The following is a 25,167-nucleotide window of genomic DNA, read 5'->3' on the forward strand; positions in this document are numbered from 1 at the left end:
AAGGCATCCTGATACATAATTACGAGGGTAAACGCCTCCCCTGCCATCATGAAAAGGGGAAAAACAAATTCAATTGTTTTTATTATAGTCATTTTCCTTTTAATTTCAATAGTTTTGTATCATTTTGAACCACAATTGCTGAATTTTTATAGTTATTTTAAAACTGAAGACAATTCGTGTTTTTATGTGTGAAGACTGCTGATATGAGATTTTAAAAAAGATTAAAAAAAGATTAAAGTCCCAATGATCGTCACACACACACCTGGGTGTGGTGAAATTTGTCCTCTGCATTTAACCCATCCCCGTGTGATTTTAATCCATCCCCTGGGGGAGAGGGGAGCAGTGAGCAGCAGCGGTGCCGCGCTCGGGAATCAGTTGGTGATCTAACCCCCCAATTCCAACCCTTAATGCTGAGTGCCAAGCAGGGAGGCAATGGGTCCCATTTTTATAGTCTTTGGTATGACCCGGCCGGGGTTTGAACCCACAACCTTCCAGTCTCAGGGCGGACACTCTACCACTAGGCCACTGAGCTCAAATTAAATTAATTAAATTATAATTAAAATAGTTCAAATTAAATAATGAATAAGCCACACTAGAGCAGCGTTCCCCAACCTTTTTTTTGACACGGTTAGGTGCCGGACAAATTTTACCGGGGGGGGGGGGGGGGGGGGGGGGGGGGTGGTAGTGGCGTGACGTCAGTGCCTCCCCAGTCATGAACCTCACTGCATATCACTGATAATTACACATTTTAATAATGACATATTTTCATTGGTGGCTCATTGGCGCACTGGTTAGCACATCTGCCTCACAGTTAGGAGGGTGCAGGTTCAATTCCACCTCTGGCCCTCCCTGTGTGGAGTTTGCATGTTCTCCCCGTGTCCGCGTGGGTTTTCTCCAGGCAAATACTTTGCACTTGTACAATACATGAAGAAAGAGTCCACATTCTGGGTGTCCAAACTTGAGTCACTTTGTACTTGTTGGTCGAGTCAACCTCATCTGAGATGTGGACTGATTGATTGAAATCGATTGGGTATCAACAATAAGAGGGACAGAGGCCAGCCCGGGAGCATTAGACACCAGCACCTGACATACATACAAGCGAGGTTTCATACCTCTGGCGATGCAAAAGTTATCGAGACGAGCTCATGAAAACGCAACATAATAACTAAACAAATATAAAAAAATTTTTTTTACCAGTGACGCATATCAAAACTAAAATAGATACGACTTATCTGACTTGTGTTAAAGTAACTATCATCATAGTGAAAATGTCCTTCATCTTTGCAAATACCATACATGACCTAAAGGGCTTTATTTTAAATGAATTTATTTCGGTGTTGCGGTACCTCTGTAGAAAGAATAGTATACGACCTAACCTTATTGCACAAAAACGGATTATTTTTTATAAAATAATCAAAGCTCGAAAAGAAATAAAAACGATTAAAACTCCGATTAGTACTTGCAATTGTATCTGAGTTCAAGTACTTTACCCACCTCTTTGATTTCAATTAATCACACATCGCAAACACAACAGCTTTAGCAACGACAACGGGAAGTGACTCGGCGGCGTTCGCTGCTCAGCGACTTTCGGCACGTCGAGTTTCACGCAGACGGTTAACTGTGTGCAGCAATATTCACCCATAGTGGTGGCCAGCTTGGTTGTGATCCATGTTTTTTGCACGCAGTCTGTGCCCTCTGGAACGTCCCAGTAGCCCATTGCTCCAGAGCCTGCGAGCAGCAAGGACAAACTCGCCAAATCTCGCGAGGCGAAAACTGAGGCAGGGCGACGTGCTGCTCACTACCGCCTCCTACTGCATGTCGAATTTCCCCCGCAGGATCAAAGGCTGAAGTTTTAGCAAATTGCAACGGCAGCCGCTGTAGTGATGTTTGGACTGGATACAGGACGACGACAAGGTCGACAAAAGCATCTACTCTAAAACACCTCCAAATCAGGAAAACAGTTTAAGGCTACAACTCTACACTCGAGTGTAACAGAATTTACAATCTATGTATTTTCAGGATCTTTATGTTAAATGTTGATATTGATTTGGCTGCGTGATGACGTCATGAGTGAAGTAGTGATGTGCATTCCAGTTTTTTTGAGTGAACAGAATCTTTAGAATCAGTTCACTCAAAAAGAATCGTTCAAAAGAATCGTTCGCCCCCCCCCCCCTTTCATTATGACTGTCAACCCAAATAAATGTATGAGCACCTCATATTATATACAGTAAAAGCTATAAAACAAACTGACAAATAACTTGTTTTCAAATCAGACGAGTAAAAAATGCTCAAATATTTAAAAAAAAAAGATATTATTAAAAGTGAAGACAATTTGCAATTCTAGTAATGACACACGAATTTGATACACATGCAATTTGTCTTCGCGGGCCACATAAAATGACGTGCGCCACCCGTGACAGGACCATCAGTCGCTCATCAGTCCCTGAGAAACTGACTCGCTTAACAATTCGGAAATCCCGCAGAATTGGTTGTCCACCCCAGCCAGATCGCCGCTCCAGCGCCAGCTGTTCCCATCTTCCCCCTCCACAATAAAGTCTCTGTCGCTACGCACTTGGCTGTACTGTCTGATCCCTTACAGCAGTGGTCCCCAACCACCGGGCCGCGGACCGGTACCGGTCCGTGGGTCACTTGTTGGATTTGGTCCACAATTTAGGGAGCGCTATCTGCGCCTCACGGCAAAAGCCATTGCCAATCACCTGTTATCCAATTTACTCACTGCGTGCTCGTTTAATTTCTTCAGATTTAGGAACATGCAAAGACACTGAAGCAGAAATTAGACTTACACAGGTTGGTTGAGTTCAATCATAATTCTTGTTAAGAAAGCTCTGTTTTCAGGAAAGTACAATACAGCGCTGGGCCTTTCAAGAGCAGAAAGTCTCCATTCAGAAAAGGCAACGTTCAAGGTTCTTTGGTCTGCTTATATTCAGTTGCTCATGCCGGTGTGGGGCGCGTTTGATGGGTGATGAGTCGTTGGGGTGGGGCGAGTTCGCAGTAGAGTTTGATTCCATCGGAGTGGGTGCTGGTATGGACGATTCGGTGTGTGTGTGGGGGCTGCCGTCTTCCATCCTGTCTTTCGGCCTTGGGGATCATCTTTGGCCGAGTCCTTGGCTGTCTCCTTCTGGCACCAGCTGGTTTTATCTCCAAGTGACCTTCCTGTAAACATTCTGCTCCATTCCTTGCACATATACTGTCGTACCTCATTGTCATTTTGTACGAATTTATGTGAGCTTTTTGGCTGTAACATCATTAATCCATGTCTTTGCTCACATCATTATATTCTTAGTTTAATCATGCTTCCCACCATATCTTATCTTTGTTAGGCAAAACATTTCCCTCTGTGCAGAGCGTTCAGTAGTAATCGAAAAGCTGGCGTCTCGCATTAGGCGACATATGACGTTTAATCAAAACACAAGATATAATCAAGTACTGTACGGTCAAGACGACTCTGGCCGTGTCCATGATTTAGAGAACAAACATCAGGCATGCATTACACAGTTCCTTAAGGGCCATTAAGCTATGTAAGCAACATATCAAAAGACATTTATGTTGCAGTGCACAGAAATACATATTGAATCATGAAGTTGTAGCAACCTCTGTTATTATCTTATATCAAAGAATGTGTAGTTATGTCTGCTTTATTTGTTGATTCCATGAATATACTTGTCTGCTTATATACTTTATCCAAAGAGATGTGAGCGTATCTGTTATTGTGGCTAGGCGGGTTTTGTGTCTTTTGACCCTATTCCTTCAGTCACTTGGTACCGGGCCGCCAAGCCGCACAGGAAAAACAAAATATATATATATATATATATATATATATTTTTTTTTTTTCATTGACGATCAATTCATTCAGGTTAAGACGCTCGTCCCGGTCACGTGACATGTTTCCCCAGTCGAGCCCGCAAAGCTAGCAAAAATGAGTAAGAATTTATTTTGAAAAATATAAAAAATTTGGCGAATCTCTCCCAATTACATCTGTCGGTGCATCTGAAAAATAAGGACTCTTGACACAGGGCGCTCGTCTCGGTCGCGTGACATGTCACCACAGTCAAGCCCGCGAGGCAAGCAAAAATGAGCAAGAAACAGAGAAGTTTGGAAAGCTTCTTCGGAAAGGGAAAAACGTCCAATGAGGACACTGAAGAAGAAGAGGCTACGACTTCTAAGAAAAGGAAAGCTGCATTTAAAAGAACATTTCTGGAGTCCTACTTAAAATATGGATTTATCGCCACAGGTGACTCTGACGCGCCAAGTGCACTCCGCATATGTGGCGAAAGGCTAGCTAACGAGGCAATGAAGCCTTCAAATCTGCTTCGGCACATGGAGACCAAGCATCCTGCATTTAAAGACAAACCTTAACCACTTCGGGTGTCATTGTCTCCGATTACGCCTAGATGGGAACGGCTCATTTCTGAGAAAAGAGCTCGGCGCTCCCACTAATTCAACGTTTTATTTTTATGTGGTTTATATTTGTTTTTATGCCAGTCGTATCATTTTATTTCATCCTATTTATATATATAAATATTTAAATAATAAATATATAAATATATTTATTTATATAAAGGCCGGTCCGCGAAAATATTTCTGACACGTAACCGGTCCGTGGTGCAAAAAAGGTTGGGGACCACTGCCTTACAGTACAGACTGACCAACGCAATGCAGCCAGCGAACGACGAGACGGCATTGAGCCGACTGGAGCGAGCCGAGACCGCCATCAGCAGCCTGTCCGCCGACATCCGGAATCTGATAGAGGTTGGTCAACAACAACAGCTACAGCAGCAGGAGATGGCCCAAGCCCTCCAGAGACTGTCGGTGGCTGCGTCACCAGCTGTCACGGCACCCCCGCACCGCCCGTCTGCCGAGGCCAGGAGGCTCGTGTACGTCCCGGAGCCCCGCCTCGGCAACATCAAGAAGTTTAACGGAGATCCCAAGCACGTGAGGGCATTCGTGACTAACTGCCGTATAATGTTCAGCCTCCAGCCCGTCACGTTTGCGTCGGAATCTGCCAAGGTCGGGTTCGTCCTAACCCACCTCACGGGCGAGGCGTGGCTGTGGGGTCTGGCCGAATACGAAAGGATGGCCCCGGCTTGCGATTCGTTCGACGCCTTCGCGGGGAATTGCTCTGCCTATTCGACCTGGGCTCCGCCGCCGAAGACGCCGCCGAGGAACTGGCGACGCTGCGTCAAGGTAGCTGATCGGTCGCGGAGTACGCACTTAAGTTCCAGACGTTGGCCGGCAGCAGCGGATGGAACACGCCGGCGCTCGTTAGCACATCCCTCAACGGCCTCGCTGAGTACATGAAAGACGAACTAGTTTCCTACGATCGCCTGCGAACCCTGAAGGGCGCGATGGACTTGGCGGCCCGACCGGCGGATCCGGACGCGGCGGCGCGATCGGGAGCGGAGGTCCCTGCGGAACCCGCGTGGTCACCTTCCTCCGTCTGCTGGGGACCCGCCAACCACACCACCCGCCGAGCCCATGAATCTGGGAAGGGCTCGGGTTCCCTCAGAGGAGCACCGTCGACGCCTCTCACTGGGCTTGTGTTTTAACTGTGGGGAGGGGGGTCATCGGGTGGCGGGGTGCCCGTTAAAAGGCCGGAGCTCACGCGGCGTCGGGGGATCCGCGTGAGCTCGACCAGCACCAGCTCTCCCAGCACGCTCACGCTACAGGCACGTGTCCAGCTTGCGGCAGGCGACCATAACGTGGCAGCCTTGGTGGATTACGGGGCGGAGGGGAACATCATGGACATTAGCCTGGCACGTCAGTGGGGTATTGACTTCCTGCCTCTGAGCTCGTCCATTCCCGCACGTGCCATTGATGGCCGTCTGATCGGCGAGGTGGCTTTCGTGACGGAACCAGTTAAGTTACTGCTCTCCGGCAATCACCACGATAATTACCGTAATTTTCCATGTAAAATACGCCCCCGTGCATAATACGCACCCTAAAAATGGCATGTCGATGCTGGAAAAAAGGCTGTACCCATGTATAATACGCACCCAAATTTTGACTCTTACTTAAGTCCGTAAACGTAAAATTATTTCAGAAAAAAGATCATCTTCGGGAACAACCGGATGTTATTCTGCCGGTCAGTATCACTGCGCATGCGCTAGCAAACTCGATAGCGAAGAAATGTTTCGGATTTGTGTAGGGTACATTGTGACAGCAAACGAGCAGGTGATCGAGCAAGCGTCTGATACGAGAGCATTGTGTTCGTATGGAGCGTGTTTGAAGTGAACAGCAGAGAAGAAAGGAACAAGGCAAAGTGTTGTGAAATAAAATATTACCTGTAATGCGCATTTAGGGAGAGAACTGAACTCTCGCTCTTTATATAGCTGACGTGTCTTGCGCATCCGTATGATATCCGGTTTGCGATGGAGATTAAAAAACAAACAATATTTGACAATAACACACCATCAAGGATTGCACCATCGCATCAAACGATGTGTCGTCAATTATGAATTTTACTAAGTGTGTTGGGCAGGATGGCTGAATGCGATGCGCGATTGAGAACAAACAAGAAGAAAGGTGTGATTTCAAGTTTTATTTCGAGGGAGATTTTCTTAAAAAATTGTTGTACCCATGCATAATGCGCACCCCAGATTTTAGGACAATAAATTACTTAAACTTTGCGCATTATGCATGGAAAATCACGGTAATATTTTAAAATAAAGATTTCCCAAAGAGAAACATAATCTCCCCGCTGTCTCTTCATGCGCTTGCACATAAGCCCATAGCTTGGAGAAAACGAGCACGAAAGAAGTGATGTTTCAGTGAGTGTTTTTTTCTTTCCTTGGCAAATCATAAACTATATTCACTGATTTTTAACTGGCTTACATAGTTCACGTTCACTCACTGAATTGTTCACACCAGGAGACGCAACACGTTCACTGACTGATCCGTTGATGCACGGGAAGGCAGTACACTCACTGACTCGTTCACTCACTGATCCGTTCTCGCAATGAACGGGAAAGGCAATTCACTCACTCACTCACTGACTCGTTCTCTCACTGATCCGTTAGGTTGATGAACGAGAAATGCAGGTCACTTCAGTCACTGACTCGTTTGTGAACGGGAAGTTATGTCGTTTTTCTTCGTTTTGTTTTACGGCAGGGTGGCACCAGCTTCAATGCGCATTACCGACACCTACTGTGTTGGATAAGTTACGTTATTGCGTGTTGGTTGAAGTCATATGAACTGAAAAAAGAACGAATTATTTCAGGTAGTGATCCGTTCACTCACGTTCACTGGAAACATTCATTCTTTGGAACAAATTGTTCATGAACGACCCAACACTAGCCAGAAGGCGTTCAAGCTAGTGATGTGCATTCCAGTTCTTTTAAGTGAACGGAATCTTTAGAATCAGTTCACTCAAAAGATTCGTTCAAACGAATCGTTCAACGAATCGTCCCCCCACTGATCCGTTTGTTTTTTACTTTCAATAACACACACAACTAAGAAATACACCTCACAACAGGGCCGGTTCTAGGAATGCACATAAGAGGGGGCAGTCAGAAACGTGAAGGTGGCATGTTCTTTTTTTTTTTTTTTTTTTTTTACACATTTTTAACACGGTTAGTGTTTTCGTCACGGCAGTTGTTAGCTGTGTGTCCAGATCTCAACCTGGAGAAGTGGATTGCACTCTGTCAGGCCTCTACACTAAGACCTGTCCAGCTTGGGTGTCCCACCTGAAGATTAAAGCTTCTGCTGGTATTGCTCTTAGGGTCACTGAGGCACGCAAACCCCCTGACCACAATAAGGTGGCAATCTCTCAGGGGGGGGGAACATATAATATGAATGTTATATTAACTATTATTTGAGTTGTCGTTAATCATTAGTTATATCACGGGTCAGTACGACGAGTTTGGTGGAGTTTTTACTGCTTCTTCCAACTCCTACCGCGCTGACTGTAACTTGACACTCGCTGGCTGCTTCTTGCCTCATTTGCATACTCACAGTGATTGGATGTTTACGGAGGGGCGCGGAGTCCTGACAGCAGGCTGTGTGAGGACACACACTGCACCGACATGAGAGAAGAGAGGGGGCTGATTAACGTGTGTTTCTATCAGCGGATTTTTCACTTCTAAAAGTTTGATTCGAGGGGGCAGGACATCTGTTTGAGGGGGCGTTGCCCCCTCTTGCCCCTGCGTAGAGCCGACACTGCCTCACAATATAATATATTTACTATATATGTCATATAAAGCAGTTAACCAAATGTCTGATTTGTATGTTTTGTTTGGCAAATATAAAAACAAGGAATAAAACACCAGACAAGTTTTAACATAAATGTTTATTAAAACATTATTATTTATATTTCATTATTAAACATGATTATAAACATGAAAAAAATTGCGGCTCGGTGGAGCACTGGTTAACACGACCGCCTCACAGTTAGGAGGGTGCGGGTTCGATTCCACCGCCTGTGTGGAGTTTGCATGTTCTCGCGTCAGGGTTTTCTCCGGGCACTCCGGTTTCCTCCCACATCCCAAAAACATTCTTGGTAGGCCAATTGAGCACTCCAAATTGTCCCTAGGTGTGAGTGCGAGTGTGAATGGTTGTTCGTCTCTGTGTGCCCTGCGATTGGCTGGCGACCAGTTCAGGGTGTCCCCCGCCTACTGCCCGATGACTGCTGGGTTAGGCTCCAGCACGCCTGTGACCCCCGTGGGGACAAGCGGTACAGATAATGGATGGATGGATATTTATTAAAATAATAATAATAATAATAATAACCCTGTCAGCCATAGACGTCTGGTCTCGTAAAGACCTAATTTAGACGTCTAAAATTGGTCACGGTATAGACCTAAAATAGACGTCTAAATTAAAAACATTAAATATGATCATATTTCGAAATTTTAATGTCTGATTCAGCTGTAAGTTTTATAAATAATGTACAGAAGTTGTTTGGATTTGTGTTTAACAAGCATATTGATCCGTTCATGTGAATTGGTTATTTCTGTCGCCTGATAGACGTCTATTTTAGGTTATTTTATAGACGTCTAAATTACGTCTATATATAGACCTAAAATAGACGTCTACAGTGTAGGTACCTATTAAATGGGTAGTCCCGATGAACATGATAGGCAAAGATTGATATTTCGCAAAGAACTTTGCAGGATTTCTGATAAAAAAATAGCAAGTTGCTGTCATGAAGTGAATGGAGCTGGGCGACCAAATGCAGCTTGGACCAGGGTTTATTGAAGACCTCAAAAGATAGACTAGAGCAGGGGTCACCAACCTTTCTTAAACCGAGAGCTACCTGGGTACTGATTAAGGCAAAGGGCTACCAGTTTGACACACACTTCTGAAATAGCCAATTTGCTCAATTTGGCTTTCACTATGTGTTATTATTGTCATTTCCATTTCACGTGTGTGATTTTAACAAGAATAGCAAAAATACAGTCAAACCTTGGTTTTTGACCACAATCCGTTCCAGAAGGTGTTTCGAGAAGCGAATCGGTCGATTTCCGAATCTATTTTTCCCATTACAAATAATGGAACATTTTTTAATCCGTTTCAAGACAACAACAAAAAACGCCTTTTTTAAGCATTTTTTCATTTGCGCATATTCGTCCGATCGCGCAACTGCAGCGCACCGCCGAACGCGCAACCGTAGCGCGTCGCCTACCGTGCAACTGCACCGCGATGGTCGCATTATTGCGACAGAGCCGTTGCTGAAATTTAGAAAATATTTTTAAAGTCCTGATGTACTTTCCAAAATTTAAGTGGACCTAAGTGCGCAGGGAGCTTAATTTTGTCCGATCACGCAACTGCAGCGCACCACCGAACGCGCAACCGTAGCGCGTCGCCGACCGCGCAACTGCACCTCGCTGGTCGCATTATTGTGACAGAGCCGTCGCTAAAATTTAGAAACTATTTTTAAAGTCCTGATTTACTTTCCAAGATTTAAGTGGACCTCAGTGCGCAGGGAACTTAATTTGTTCCGATCGCGCAACCGCAGCGCGCCGAGCGCTCACTGTCGCATTGCTTTAAGAGCGTCTTTGTGTTTTAGGATGGCTTTACTGCTCCCACTTGCTTTCTTTGGAGGCATGATTAGGGGTTAATACAATCCTCAAAGTAACAAAAATACAATAACAACGGAGTCAGTCGCCATCCGGGCCGCGCGGCCGGGTTTTCTCGGGTTCTCCCGGCTCATCTCGCGAGGTTCCGAATTTTGTTCGACAACCGAAGCAAAAAATCTCGAATTTTTTGTTCGAATTCCGATTTGTTCGAGAACCAAGACGTTCGAAAACCGAGGTTTGACTGTAAAATAAATAGATGCAGCTCACTGACAAGTGCCGCTATTTGAGCTAATTTTAGAACAGTCCTGCGGGCGACTCATGCGGTCCTCACGGGCGACCTGGTGCCCGCGGGCACCGTGTTGGTGAACCCACGCGTCAGAAGAACCTCAACCATTATTCCAGCACCTTGGACCGCTCGCCCACACTACCGACCACATTGAAGATTGATGACAATTCTATTCAAAAGTTAAATTGGAGGATCAATAGTTTGTTTCTCCACCAGCATCCAGGTTAGTGCTGCCCGACTGAGATTTGTTCATAATGTAATGAAGCCTGTACACAACAGAGGCGAAACAATATGAGTGACAATCAGAATCCAGTTGATTCTGATTCAGTGCATCTACTCTCCGTTCAAGCGACAGGATTTTCTCATCTTTCTCCTTGGATAATTTCTTAAGCTCCGTTAGTTCAGACGTTAGCTGGAGCAGGGTGGCTTGCTGCTCTAAGAGGTCTTGCCGTATCAAGTCAATGGATGATTTGAGTTCATCGTAGCCCTCATTTGTTTTGGGTGGCATAGCGTAACGTTAGCCGCTTTAGCTGATTTCCTTGTTAGCATGAAGACCGGGCTCCTGAAGGTTGTGTCTCAAACACCTTTCCTTTGTTGCCGTGGACGACGGCTTGTATGCAGTTGTGCAAAGTCGTTGCAGAGCTACGCACCAGCAGAACAAGTTGGTTCTCTGATCCACCGTGCGGTATTTTCGTCGTCTCTCCCAGACAGCTTGCAGCTTGGCTTGATTCACGACGGCGTTGCCGCACTTGCATGCTTATTTGTCCTGCTCATTTGTGCCGCACAGGTTAGCTAACTAACGGCAGTGCGGCGGAGTCAAGCGATGCAAATGCTAAATTAGCTAATCATGGTGAAACGAATGAGCAGCAACAAATCCACTCGCCAAGTCAAAATAAATAAGAGATGCAGCAGTTCTTTTAAGATTGAATGGCTGTCGGAGTGTGTGCAAGTACAAGAGGAAACGGTGAAACTGGGTGAGATTTTCTCTTTTTCGAATGAGAACTGTCTCCTCTGCAAAACATGCAGTGAAGCCAAAGTGGCGAGCGCGTTTCCGGAGGGAAAACTATGGAAGGAATTGAAGTTGGAGGCGACTCGTTCGCGCATTGGGTAGCACGTCCGCCTCACAGTTATGAGGGTGCGGGTTTGATTCCACCTCTGGGCCCTCCCTCTGTGAAGTTTGCATGTTCTCCCCGTGTCCACGTGGGTTTTCTCCTGGCACTCTGGTTTCCTCCCACATCCCTAAAACATGCTTGGTAGGCTGATTGAGCACTCCAAATTCTCCCTAGGTGTGAGTGCGAGTGGGGATGGTTGTTCGTCTCTGTGTCTCCTGCGATCGGCTGGCAACCGGGTCAGGGTGTCCCCCGCTGACTGCCCGATGACTGCTGGGATAGGCTCCAGCACGCCTGCTAACCCCGTTGGGACAAGCGGTATAAAAAATGGATGGATGGATGGATGGATTGTTAATCCTCACCCGAAGTTCCTAACATAAATTGCCACTTAAATAAATTTTTAATGTTAGGGCATTTGTTATTTAGAGCCCTACTGCATTATTTTCTAAAGTAGTGCCCTGCATTACTATTTTGCTGACTATCCAGAATTAAACATTTTTTATGAACCCTCACTTCTTCAAGCTCAAACATGCATCTTATAAAACAGTCGCAATTGATGTGTAATTAAATTCTGTTGTTTTGATAGAGGTAAATTAAGTTGAGCAAGTCAGCCTCCTGTTGCCCAAATCCAAAGGTTCACAGGTTCATCTGTAAAATTCCATGATTAAATGATTACATTTCTGTTGATCAATGTTCACTGAGCAAAGTTTCTGATCACGCTATCTGTCATGATTTGTCATTATCAGTGTATCCTCACTGTCCATATCTATGTATTTTGTTGTTTTTATCCCCGTTTTAGTGTCAATAAGCCGCCTTACCTAACCGTTTTAATCAAAACTCCTCAGTTATGTCGGCCCCAGCACCCAAACATGCTTCCATGCCTTTTGTCCCAAACTCCACCAACTTAACTTGGTTAATAAGTCAACAAATGGTGGCACAGTGGCACACTGGTTACACTGTAAAAAGTCATTCAGGGCCTAAGTATATATCACAATATTAAAAATGTATATTAACCTAATAAAATCTCGAAAAATCACAAAGCAGATAATTTGAGTTGGATATGTAAAAATAAATGTTGAAAAATTAGATAGTTATTTTTGCCTTACATTTACATACATTTATGAAGTTTATTTGACAAAATAAATTAGTACCGTATTTTCCGCCCTATAAGGCGCACCGGGCTATAAGGCGCACCTTCAATGAATGGCTAATTTTAAAACTTTATCCATATATAAGGCGCACCGGCCTATAAGGCGCATAGAATAGACCAGGTGTGGGCAAACTTTTTGACTCGCGGGCCGAACTGGGTTCTAAATTTGGACCGGAGGGCCGAACCAGGAGCAGATGGACGTAGTGTTTGTGTGAAGTAATATAAGCGACCTGTAAAGGTCATTGCATAAAAGATTTTGGCCTTTAGTAGGTAGTAAAGCATTGAAAACAAATGCATTTATTAACAGCATTAAAAAAAAAAATCACTAAAAAACTGCTATCAGTGATTCTCATAAAATACGACACTATTATTATGAATAACAGTCTCCATCACTTCAGTGCCTGCAGGTCAGATTAATGAAAAATGTTTATCTTATGAGATCACATCAAACAGCAAACATTCTGACCAAATATATCATCTTGAAGAATCGGTGAAAGCATACATCCAAATAAAGTAATCAAAACGGCAACACGGTGAGGGGTATCTGAACATCAGAGCAGAGTTTTAACTCACAAACACCTGGTAACAGAGGTGAGGAAACGGGAAACACTTCCTTAAAGTAAGCCTTAAGAACTTTACAGGTTAAGATTAGTCGCAAACAGGTGGTGCATCAATGTCCTTGAGCATCCTGCATTGTTTGAAAATGAGAATGGTCGCTAGTTTCAATCCCTGCTATGTGTACAAATCATATTCAAAATGCATTTTTTTACAACAAACTTGAGAGCCTCCCCTTCATTTTCAGTGGGAACAGTGTTGTTGGTCTCCCTTTTTTGCTAGTGTATCATAGTCTGGAGTAAAATTTGTTGTGGCAATTCTTAGGAGAGATCCGTTTGCCTCGATCTGTGACGGGTTGATGTGGCTGAACGTCACGTCGCGTACGTCGAGCCAAATTGGCCACTCTTTTAACATTCGGCACTCACTTCTTTTCTTCGGGCCACTCATTTTAATGGAAGGATTCCAGGGGAAGGTTTGTGGGTGGCTTTAGCGTAAAACTGTATCTGAAAGCTCAGCGAGCGAATTACAAGAATGCTGTCGTCACAGCCCACGCTCTAAATTCGGGACTGATACAAATAGAGCGCGAGTGCGCCATGTCCGTACTACTGAGTACGTACGTACACGCACTTGTGAGTGTGCACCGAGCTTTCTGACACGGCTTCCGGTAGTAAATGCGCAGGCGAGCGGTTCCCCATCTACTGGGGAAACGCAGTCATTGCAGGCAAAATGACAAAAAAAAAAGTTTAATAATACAATTAATTCAGGGTTGGCGGGCCGGATTAAACGGTCCCGTGGGCCGGATGTGGCCCGCGGGCCGTAGTTTGCCCACCCCTGGAATAGACGCTACAGTAGAGGCTGGGGTTACGTTATGCATTCATTAGAAGGAGCTACGCTACAGGGAATGTCAACAAAACAGTCAGATAGGTCAGTTAAACTTTATTTATAGATTACAAACCAGCGTTCTGACAACTCCGTTTACTTCCAATATGAATAAACAGCTGTTTTATGTGATGAGGTATTTCGTTTATCTTTTAACAACAGCAGGGTATAACATGTAGTGCAACATTTATATCACACAATGGAGGGGAACTTTTCTTGGATTCAATAAACACGTAAGAAACAGTCTGATACTTTTTAAGGTAAATCAAACGTTAGCGCTATCACAATATAGTAACACTCGAAATAGTGCAAAGCAATAACAATATATAAATAACTCAACGTTGTTCAAACGTTAACGTCAAACGTCACACAACACAGCACACAGAATAAACGTGTAAAGCTCACTTTATAAAGTTATTCCTCATCCGTGAATCCCTCGAATTCTTCATCTTCAGTGTCCGAATTAAACAGTGGGGCGATTACGGGATCCAATATGCCCGGCTCCGTCTCGTCGGCGTCGTCACTAATCGAGTCACTGTCGCTGCTGTTGTCTAGCAGTTCAGTGACAATTCCTGCCTTCCTGAAAGCTCGGACCACAGTTGAGACTGATATATCAGCCCAGGCATTTACGATCCACTGGCAGATATTGGCGTATGTCGTCCGGCGCTGTCTCCCTGTCTTGGTGAACGTGTGTTCGCCTTCTGTCATTCACTGTTCCCACGCAGTTCGCAGTCTAGCTTTGAATGCCCTGTTGACACCAATATCTAGCGGCTGGAGTTCTTTTGTCAATCCACCCGGAATGACGGCGAGTATCGAATTAGTGTGCTTCACTTGTTTTTTGACACCATCTGTGATGTGGGAGCGCATGGAGTCGTAGACCAATAGGGACGGAGCTGTGTGAAAAAAGCCACCCGGCCTCTTCACGTAAATTTCTTTCAACCATTCGCTCATCTTTTCTTCATCCATCCATCCCTTCGAGTTAGCTTTGATGACGACGCCGGCTGGAAAGTTTTCTTTTGGCAAGGTCTTCCGCTTGAAAATGACCATGGGTGGAAGTTTATGGCCATTAGCCTGGCAAGCGAGAACCACAGTGAAGGAGGACTTCTCATTCCCTGTGGTGCGAACGTTTACCGTGCGTGCTCCCGTTTTATCCACAGTGCGGTTCACAGGAATATCGAAGGTGAGTGGAACCTCGTCCATGTTGGTGATGTGCTCTGGCCGGATGTTTTTTTCAGTAATGTTGTTTTTGCAATATGCGCGGAAAGTGGCCAGCTTTTCTTGGTAGTCTTTTGGCAGTTGCTGTGAAACAGTAGTCCGTGTGCGGATGGAGAGATTACGTCTTTTCATGAACCGAAAGCACCAAGAAGGACCGCCTTTAAAATCGTTAATGTTAAGTTCGCTTGCTAGCGCTGTTGCCTTCATTCGAATAGTGATTGTACTGACACTTCTACCTGCTGCTCTCTGTTCAACAACCCACTGTTCGAGTTTGTCCTCCAACGTTAGCCATCTCGCCTTGCACCCTCGGAAACTCCGTTTAGTTTTCTTTACTTGGCGCAGGTCGTCTTCTTGCTTCCTCCACTTCCGCACCATTGATTCATTAATGTTAAATTCCCTGGCTGCTGCTCTATTCCCGTGTTCTACTGCGTGACTGATCGCCTTGAGTTTGAACTCTGCGTCGTAGGCGTGTCTCTTAGTAGGAGCCATTTTGGGGTCTGCACGTAAACAAACAAATGGAATTTGAATCTACCGCGCGCTTCTTCTTCTACCGCGCGCTTCTTCTTCTACTGCACGCTTCTTCTTCTACGGGGGAAAATGAAATCAGCCAGCGGCTGCTTACTGTATTGATCCATATATAAGGCGCACCGGGCTATAAGGCGCACTGTTGACTTTTGATAAAAATATAGGTTTTTAGGTGCGCCTTATAGGGCGGAAAATACGGTATTTGACAAACTAATTATAATTCTAAGATATTTATAATATATTTAGTAAATACAAGTCAGAATATTTGAATATGGTCCAAATTGGTCCAATCAGGGCTGTGGACTCGGACTCGGGGACTCGGACTCGGTCGGACTCGGTCAGTTTTGCCGCACTCGGACTCGGTGCTGATTTTGACCGAGTCCACCGAGTCCGACAATAAAAAAAATACGTTCATATCAACATTTGTGTTTATTTTTCGTGCGTATTTGCTTCGCTTGAGTTCAATATGGTTTTTGGTCAAACGCGCATGCGCGTGAGGGGAAATCCCGCAAAGGAGGAGGGACAAACAGAGCGATTGGTTTTGCTGGCTTTTTAATGAATGGCGACTGTGACTACGGGGGCCCATTAGGTCCAGAAAAGCTGACAAGACGCTTGCCAAAATGGCAAGGAAAAAATGCACAGCTAAACGAATATATGACGATGAACACAGGACGTTTTTAACAGAGTTAAAGTTGTTTTTTGTTGAACGCTATGGCAAGCCATTCTGCCTGATATGTCGGACGTCATTGGCGCATTTAAAAGCTTCAAATGGTCAGCGCCACTTCAGCTCACTTCATGCCAATATCGATAAGGACTTTGCAAAAGGGACTGAATTTCGCAAGCACAAGTTTGGAGACTTTGAAAAGTCAGGCAGAAAAATAGGTACAGTTTTTCAAAAAAATTACGAAGCACTCAGAGACTGTCACACTTGCATTGTTTCAACTGGCTTGGAACATTGCACGGGGTAAAAAGCCATACAATGAAGTGGAGTTCGTTAAAATATGCCTCAGTGACGTTATTGAATTTTATTTTCATCATGCTGCTGAGAATGCGCGTAGGAATACTGTCCACAGCCCTGCTTGCTTGTTATGAAGACAAATTTAGTTGTTGCGTGCGCGCCCGCGCCTGCCTGCGTGCGTGCACGTACAAGACCCACAATGCCCCGCGCGCAGCCAAGATGGAAGAACCCGGGAGTAGGGAGAGAACAATGTTTTGCCTCTAGATTTGGGGGGGAAACGGAGCGTAAATTACGATCACTGCGGCCACGTTGAGTTGCACTTAGGCTAATGTTTACATTATGTACCAATGTCAAGGACGATTATGTCACCCAGCTTATATCATTGATGTGTTTCGATAGTTGTGGGGTCGTCACTAATTATTTGTGTTTAGATAAATGTCTGAGCTATAATGGTGTAATTAATGATTAAAACTTGAAAGTATCTGTTTATTGTATTCGTTTATATGTTTAATAAAGACAAAGCCATCACAAAACTGTTGTAATTATTTAGATTTTGATCTAAATTAGCCTTGAATAAAGACTAAGCAGTCACATGAATTAACAGAAAAAAATGGACAGCCGGACTCGGACTCGTGGTCAAGAGGCCGGACTCGGACTCGGACTCGGTGCAAAAATCCGACCGAGTCCACAGCCCTGTTTTTTTGATACATTGCCTGAATAGCTTAATGACCCTTAAGGAACTGTTAAATGCATGCCTGATGTTATTCTAATTCACGGACACGGCCCAAGGTGTCTAAGTATGTTTTGTACTTGATTATATCTTATGTTTTGATTAATGCTTGATGCGACGTCGTATTCTGCCTAATGCTAGACGCCAGCCTTGGATCACTATTGAATGTTTCTGGACAGAAAGAAAATGTTTTGACTAATAATGAAAACTACGGTCGGAAGCATAATTAAACTAAGAATGTGACAAACAAACAAATGCATGGTAAGTGGTGAGTAAGAACTTTGCATAGTCAGGGAACATTAATGAATTGATGTCACACACAAAACTTCACATAAGTCCGTACAAAACGACAAAAGTGGAAGGATGATGAATGGACGAGGTGCGACAGTGTATGTGCGAGAATGGAGGAGAATGTTTTCAGGAAGGTCACTTGGAGATAAAACCAGCAGGTGCCAGAGGGAGACAGCCAAGAACCCGGCCAAAGATGATTGCCAAGGCCGGAAGACGAAAATGAAAACAACAGCCCCCACACACATCGAATCGCCCATAATCAGCACCCAACCCCACAAAACCAGCTCTCACCGAACCAGCACCCACTCCAATGGAATCAAACTCTGCTGCAAACTTGCCCAACCCCAAAGACTCATCACCCATCAAACTCGGCCCACACCGGCATGTACAACTGAATATAAGCTGACCAAAGAACCTTGAGCGTTACCTTTTCTGAATGGAGACTTTCAGCTCTTGAGCATGGTCGCACGAAAGGCCCAGCGCTGTATTGTACTTTCCTGAAAACAGAGCTTTCTTAACAAGAATTGTGATTGAACTTGTCATGTAACATGGAGTGTGGGGGGGGAACAAATGGTGCAAAAAGTGAGTATGGATTGCTCCCAGTAATAAATTGGCGGGGCTGACATTCCAAATTTTAACAGCAGATGGTGCAAGATTTGAGTGGGGAAATATTGAATGAATTGGCAAAGCTGAAATTCCAAAATTTTCCAAAAGGTGGAGCCAAACCGGTGCAGGAGACCAAAGAGAAAAAGGGGTCGGATTATGGGTCACACATGGAAGCACAAATATAGTTTTTATTTTTATTTTATTTTACTTGCTTGGCTAAAATATATTCTGTAACCGCTTAAAGCAATATTATCACAGAATTAGACTAAGCTGCCCACCCATATAAAAATAGGGGTGTGTTAAAAATTGTTGGAAAGGGGAAAACAAATGAGTTTTTATTTTCTTTTATTTTTAGTTTATTTTCTTTGCTTGGCTGAAATATATTCTGTAACAGCATAAAGCAATATTATCACACAATTAGGAAAAGAGGCCCACCACGAGTGGTGTGTTAAGAAAATGTTTAAAAAATTAATTCAAGGGTTTTGATTTCTGATTTAAATGGTTGAGTAAAGTGTAACTTTGAAAAATTGGTTTTATAAAAGGAGAAGTGAAGAAAAGAGAAAGTAAGGTGCTTGCCAGGGTTTCTACAGAATTTTGGTGGAAAGAGAGTGGGGCGGAAACAGCTGCTCGAAAAACCGCAAGGTTATGAGCGTGGGAAACTGGACAGTATAGAGGCCAGCGGAAACAGCTGCTCGAAAAACCACAAGGTTATGAGCGTGGGAAACTGGACGGTATAGAGGCCAGCGGAAACAGCTGCTCGAAAAACCACAAGGTTATGAGCATGGGAAACTGGACGGTATAGAGGCCAGCGGAAACAGCTGCTCGAAAAACCGCAAGGTTATGAGCGTGGGAAACTGGACAGTATAGAGGCCAGCGGAAAAGGGGGGGGCCAGAGAAGTCTATAAAAAGGTCACCTTGGACATCTACGGGGCTCTCTCCCGGACCGCGTTCATACGTGAAGAAGCCCGTATGAGTTTCAAGACTTTTTCTAAAGCCTTCAAGAGCCTTGTGTGAGACGCAAGATCGCTGGCCTGGATTAACTTGGATTTACTCAAAAGAATTGGACTGGACAACTTTGTGTGAGAAACTAGGTGAGGGGAATGACTTTTTCTGTATGTCCGCAAGAGGAGGAGACAGTCATCGGGTAGTCGGTCCTCTCGAGGCCTAACTAGTTTCCAAATTGGATTTTAGAAATAAAATCGAACTGATCACTCGACTTTATTTCCACCAAAAAATAACACCCAATTGGTAGCTACCTTTTCCCTCTTTTCTGATTTTTGTTTTACAATCAAAAGTGCTCCGGGATTGAATGATTTTATTTGCAAGTGTATCAGTGAGTGGGATTGTTCAGTTTTTGGAGGATTGAGATTTGTAATTCTATTTCATGCTTCTTCAATAAATGTGCTTTATATACTCATTTAATTCGTGGTGCGCTAATTTGTATGCAATTAATTGTTTGTGGTTGGGTTGATAACTCGGTTTAAGAATAGGAGATTACTATGGTATGCAAGCATACCATAATAAATAAAAATAAGGAAGGTTTTCAAATTCGACTTTTTGGATTAGTGGTAGAACTATAATTAGTAAATGTCCTTCGGGCACGAGCCCGTTCCTGTTTCTTCGGGCCGCGTCAGAGGCTACTTTGGATGATTTTGAGGGATTAATTTGCCTTCAAAATAAATTGCAAGATAATAATAATCCGATTAAATCATTTTAACTCGTATTAAGTAAAATATTATTTTGTTGGAAACAATCGAATTTGTGGAAGCACTCCCACGGTTAAGTGTTTATGTATATCATGTTAGAATTAGTGATTTAATGCATTAAATTCATTCTCAAACACTATCATTGCCATACTTCTGCAAATGGGACTTTCTTCCGAAAAAAGGGAAGTAGGCTCGTTACTTCCTCAAACCAAGTAGAGCGGGGCCATATCAAAAGTTATTTCGACAAAACTAGTGCTAGGGTGCGCTAGACAAACGAATCCCTGAGGCCTTAACAAAGGCACCTAAAAAATATCCGTAAAGTAATACCAGCATCAAACAACCGAAGGGAGCCATCATTACGGCGCGGTCATATCGACGACTTGCCTCGAATTGAGTTACTCGGCTCGCGCGTCGGATGACTTTAGAGGGGTTGGCGTCGTATAGAAATTAGATTGATTCTAATAGAATTAATTTAACGCGGGTGGTCAGCTACGGACTAGTCCCTTCACTCCCGGCTTATTGAGCCCGTTACCGGGGAGCCGGTGCCACTTTAATAAAGTGCGCGTTTGACAAACTCAACCAACCTGTGTAAGTCTAAATTTTGTTTCAGTGTCTCAGTCTTTTCCTTACATTGCAAAAGAAAACGAACACGCAGGGAGTAAATTGGATAACAGGTGATTGGCTCTGGCTTTTGCCGTGAGGCACGGATAGTGCGTTTCCTAAATTGTGAACCAAATCCAACACTCCGCAAAAACATTAACAGCTGTGCGGTGTCTGTGGCATCTGTGCTCTCATCGCATGCTATTGAGTAAAAATCAAAAGCACAAGCCTTGTCTCTCAGCTGGAGTTTCACGTTAGCTGACAAGTCCTCGATTCTCCGCACCACTGTGTTTCTGGATAAGCTCACATTGTTGAAATCCGGAACTTTTTCAGGGCACATTACTTCTGTGACTTTGATGAGGCACTGCTTTATGAAATCACCGTCTGAAAACGGTTTACCGTGCTGAGCAATAAGTTTAGCGACTTCATAACTTGCTCTTGTGGAGTTTGCCTGTGTTTTGTTGGCACAAGAAAAACTGCTGTTGAGCTTGCAGGCTAGCTGCCATTTGCTTAACTTTCTGTGATCGTTCAGCACCGGTGTACGATGTGTAGCTCTGATGTTTGGTCTCATAGTGTCGACGGACACGTATAATCTCATCACAGCAACATCTTCATTACAAATCAAACAGACACACTTTCCGTTGATTTCTTTGAAGAAATACCGTAATTTTCGGACTAAAAGTCGCTCCGGAATATAGGTCGCATTAGCCATAAAATGCCCAATAACGTGAACAAAAACATATATAAGTCGCTCCGGAGCATAAGTCGCATTTTGGGGGGAAATTTATTTGACAAAATCCAACACCAAGAACAGACATAAACGAGCAACAAAAGGCTAAACGATAGGTATGCTAACGTGACATAAATACAAACGAAGAGCTGAGAACGGGCCGGACGTAACATTCAGAGTTATTAAAAAAAACTATTACATAAATAACACGTTTATAAAACCATCTGTGTTACTCCAATTCATTAAATCCATCGATCGTCCTTTGTCAACAATGGGTGCGTGCCGCTGACGGCGCTTGCACTTCAAAATATTCCACAGGCCCATATAACGATATATAAATTAGATATCAAATAACTATTATATAAGCAATAATATTATCAAACCATCTGTGCACTCTAAATCATTAAATCCATCGATCAAATTCCTCGTCCTTTGTCAACAACGCCGCGCGTGCGCCCTGACGTCAGCCTCCGTTATTCCACAGATCTAGTATATAACTATATTGTAGCGTTAACAAAGTACAAGGAAAGACGTGGGTTTGGTAAACGGCTCTTTATTTAACAAAACAAACTTCCAGGCGTGTGGCGGCGTGGACTTCCAGCCACGGAGGTGAAAGAGAGATCCATAGAATCAAAGTCAAAAGTCAAAGTCTGCTTTATTGTCAACCTCTTCACATGCCAAGACACACAAAGAAATCGAAATTACGTTTCCACTATCCCAGAGTGACAAGACATAGTACACGACTTACATACAAGCAAACAACACAAAATAAAAACAAGAAGGCACAAATAATGAATAATAAGAGAGATGAATAAATAATAAATAAACAAATAACACAATAAATAAATAAATAAGAGGAGCAAAACGGAGCAAGTGTGCATACAGCAGACAGTCAGAATATAGCGCAAAAGTACAGGACGCTATGCAGAAGGGGGGAGAGAGTTCAGGATCCTAACAGCCTGGAGTACGAAGCTGTTGGTGAGTCTGGTGGTGCGGGAGCGCGGGCTCCTGTACCTCTTTCCAGAGGGCAGAAGATCGAACAAAGAGTGAGCGGGGTGACTCACATCACTAACAATCGTGGTCGCCTTGCGGGACAATAGGACCGGGCGTGCGTAAAAGCCATGACCGAGCCCCATCCACCGTCCCCGGACAGCCACCCGGCCGAGCGCCGGCCCTCGACTTCCATCCACGGAGGTGAAAGAGAGCTCCGTAGAGTAGGACCGGCGTGCGTAAAAGCCATGTCCGAGCCCCATCCACCGTCCCCGGTCAGCCACCCGGCCGAGCGCCGGCCCCCGACTTCTATCCACGGATGTGAAAGAGAGCTCCGTAGAGTAGGACCGGGCGTGCGTAAAAGCCATAATAGTTTTTCAAACCTTCTGTGTCACTCCAAATCCTTAAATCCTTCAAACTCTTCGTCCTCCGTGTCACTTAGAAACAAAGCCGCTAATGATGCCGGTAGTACGTGGGGCCCTTCGTCATCTTCGTCATCCCGTGATCAATCTTTGTCCTTTTTGTAAACAACCGCCGCGCCACGTCGCGTCGCGCTGCTGACGTCACTTGAAATTCAAATTACAGTAATCCCTTGCTACATCGCGGTTCGTTTATCGCGGTTTCACTTTTTTTTTTGAAAATGTTTGAAAAAAAACACATAAGTCGCTCCTCATTATAAGTCGCCCCCCCACCCAAACTATGAAAAAAACCGCGACTTATAGTTCGACAATTACGGTAATCATTTTCCCACCGTGTTTGGAATCTTCTACACTCAATCGCTATTTTGCGTTTCTTCGGTGCAGCCATTTCTGGGGACTTGCGGTAAAAGTTTTTCTTCGCTTGATTTTGTTTGTGTGGCAGGCTCCATCTAGTGTTGAAACTGAGAAGTGCAACAGAGTTGAGCTCAAGCTTCTTGTGCGGGCCATATTCAATTATGTTTTCAGAATTTGCTGCGGGCCAATAAAAACTGGACCGCGGGTCAACTGTAGTTTGGACACCCCTTGACATGGTTTATATTATAAACCATTTGTCTTTCCCCCCTCACATGCTCCTGACCTGACTGACCTGGCCTATCAGAGAGATACCACCGGCAGACTTAAAGAAAAAAAGAAAAAACAAAAAAGAGAGACGCAGGCTGTCACGGATCGGAATGGAGCAGGGTTTATTGGAGGAACTCAAAAGACAAACTCGGCAAACTGACATGACTTAACAAAACAATAACTAGACTGACTGACCGGAACGTGAGACAAGAAAAGAACAGGACATGGAGACATCAAGACATAACGACAACAACAACACAATGATCCGACGGGGAGTGAGGACTTAAATACAAAACACGAGGCAGGTGACCGCGGTTACATTGATTGAGGTGACACAGGAGGGGAGGGGCGACGCGAACAGAAACCATGGCAACCTAGGCACATAGCAAAACTGGGGACGAGACGTGACGGTACCCCCCCACACACACACAAGGGACGGCTCCCGACGTCCCAAAAAACCCAAAACCCCCACGTGGCGAGCGGGGGTTGGGGGGGAAGCGCACCAGTTCAAATGACCTCACTGGCCATGGCAAAGTCCTAACCGCGCTCGGCGGCAACTCTGAAACATAACCGCAATCGGCGGCAACTCTGGAACATAACCACAATCGGCGGCAACTCTGGAACACGAACCGCAATCTGCGGCAACTCTGGAACACGAACCGCAATCGGCGACAACTCTGGAACACAAACCGCAATTGGCGGCAACTCAGGAACACGAACCGCAATCGGCGGTAACTCTGGAACACGAACCGCAATCGGCGGCAACTCTGGAACACAAACCGCAATCGGCGGCAACTCTGGAACACGAACCGCAATCGGCGGCAACTCTGGAACACGAACCGCAATCGGCGGCAACTGTAGTGTATTTTTATTTAGGTCTCATGCAATATTTCATTTCTAAGCTTAGAGGTGACTAGGTCACGCGCGCATGGGATTTTATGGGGCCTGGGCCAGGAAGGCAGACTTCCTGGCACCAGGATACAGGAATCGGCCATTTGGTTAGAATCAACAAGGCAGGCTGGGGGGTCAGAGGACATCCAGCAGCCCTCGTGTGCGTGCGCCCGAGTAAGGGGGGGCACGGGGTATAAGACCCAAGGTGGGAGAAGACAGGGGGGCTTCTTTTTGGCTAGAGAGAGACACTTCAATTCTGACATTGGTTGAATAAAATCTTTCCCCAATCAGCCGTGTGTCACTGAAGTTTTCCTTCCCTGAGCCAGCCACCTATCCACCGTTTGATCTTGGAGACCAGCAGAACATCGAAGAGAATTCACCACACAACTCTGGAAGTCCGTACCGCAATCGGCGGCAACTCTGGAAGTCTGTACGACAATCGGCGGCAACTCTGGAAGTCCGTAGCGCGATTAGCGGCATTCAGAAGGCGGGGCTGTGCGCAGCAGCAAGAGCCATCACGCGCCGCAGCAGTGGGAGTGGGGGCTGGGACGATCGCGGGTCCGGCGCAACTGGATCGAAGTCTGGCGACGGTCGCGGGTCCGGCGACGCTGGGGTGGGGCCCGATGGTGGCCGCGAGTCCTGATGGCGCCGGGAGGAACTCCGATGGCGGCCGCAGGTTTGGCGTCGCGGGTGCGAAGTCCGATGACGGTCGCGGAGCCGATGGCGCCGGGAGGAACTCCGATGGCTGCCGTGAGTCCTGCGTCGCTGGAGCGAAGTCCGATGGCAGCCGCGGAGCCCATGGCGCTGGAACAAGCTCGGACGACGGATATGGATCGGGCGTCGCGGATGGGAGCTGGTGGTGGAGGGGGTCC

The 25,167-nt window shown here is 45.1% G+C and overlaps 2 protein-coding genes and 1 long non-coding RNA gene across 5 annotated transcripts in view; all 3 read right to left on the minus strand.

The window, feature by feature from the left end:
- ndufa11 (NADH:ubiquinone oxidoreductase subunit A11) overlaps positions 1 to 1,717 on the minus strand; it is a 3,424-nt gene extending 1,707 nt beyond the window's left edge. The window contains exon 1 of the mRNA XM_037250354.1: positions 1,639 to 1,717. Within this exon, the coding sequence (XP_037106249.1) occupies positions 1,639 to 1,717 (79 nt within the window). The remainder of the gene's footprint in view (positions 1 to 1,638) is intronic.
- slc5a9 (solute carrier family 5 member 9) overlaps positions 1 to 2,053 on the minus strand; it is a 24,855-nt gene extending 22,802 nt beyond the window's left edge. For 2 of the 3 annotated variants that reach the window (XM_037249362.1, XM_037249363.1), the window contains exon 1: positions 1,639 to 2,052. The gene's annotated coding sequence lies outside the window, so the exon portion shown is untranslated. Of the gene's footprint in view, positions 1 to 1,638 lie in introns of all 3 variants that reach the window. The other variant, XM_037249361.1, reaches the window with a different exon arrangement.
- A 5,885-nt stretch (positions 2,054 to 7,938) lies between these two features.
- On the minus strand, positions 7,939 to 20,617 carry LOC119121734. The gene is made up of 3 exons (XR_005097749.1): positions 20,254 to 20,617; positions 10,366 to 10,372; positions 7,939 to 7,949 (listed from the first exon to the last, which is right to left on the minus strand). It is a non-coding gene; the product is annotated as an uncharacterized LOC119121734 (long non-coding RNA).
- Between the last annotated feature and the right edge of the window lie 4,550 nt (positions 20,618 to 25,167).

This window comes from Syngnathus acus, chromosome 4 (genome assembly GCF_901709675.1).
Source record: "Syngnathus acus chromosome 4, fSynAcu1.2, whole genome shotgun sequence".
Taxonomy (NCBI): Eukaryota; Metazoa; Chordata; class Actinopteri; order Syngnathiformes; family Syngnathidae; genus Syngnathus; species Syngnathus acus.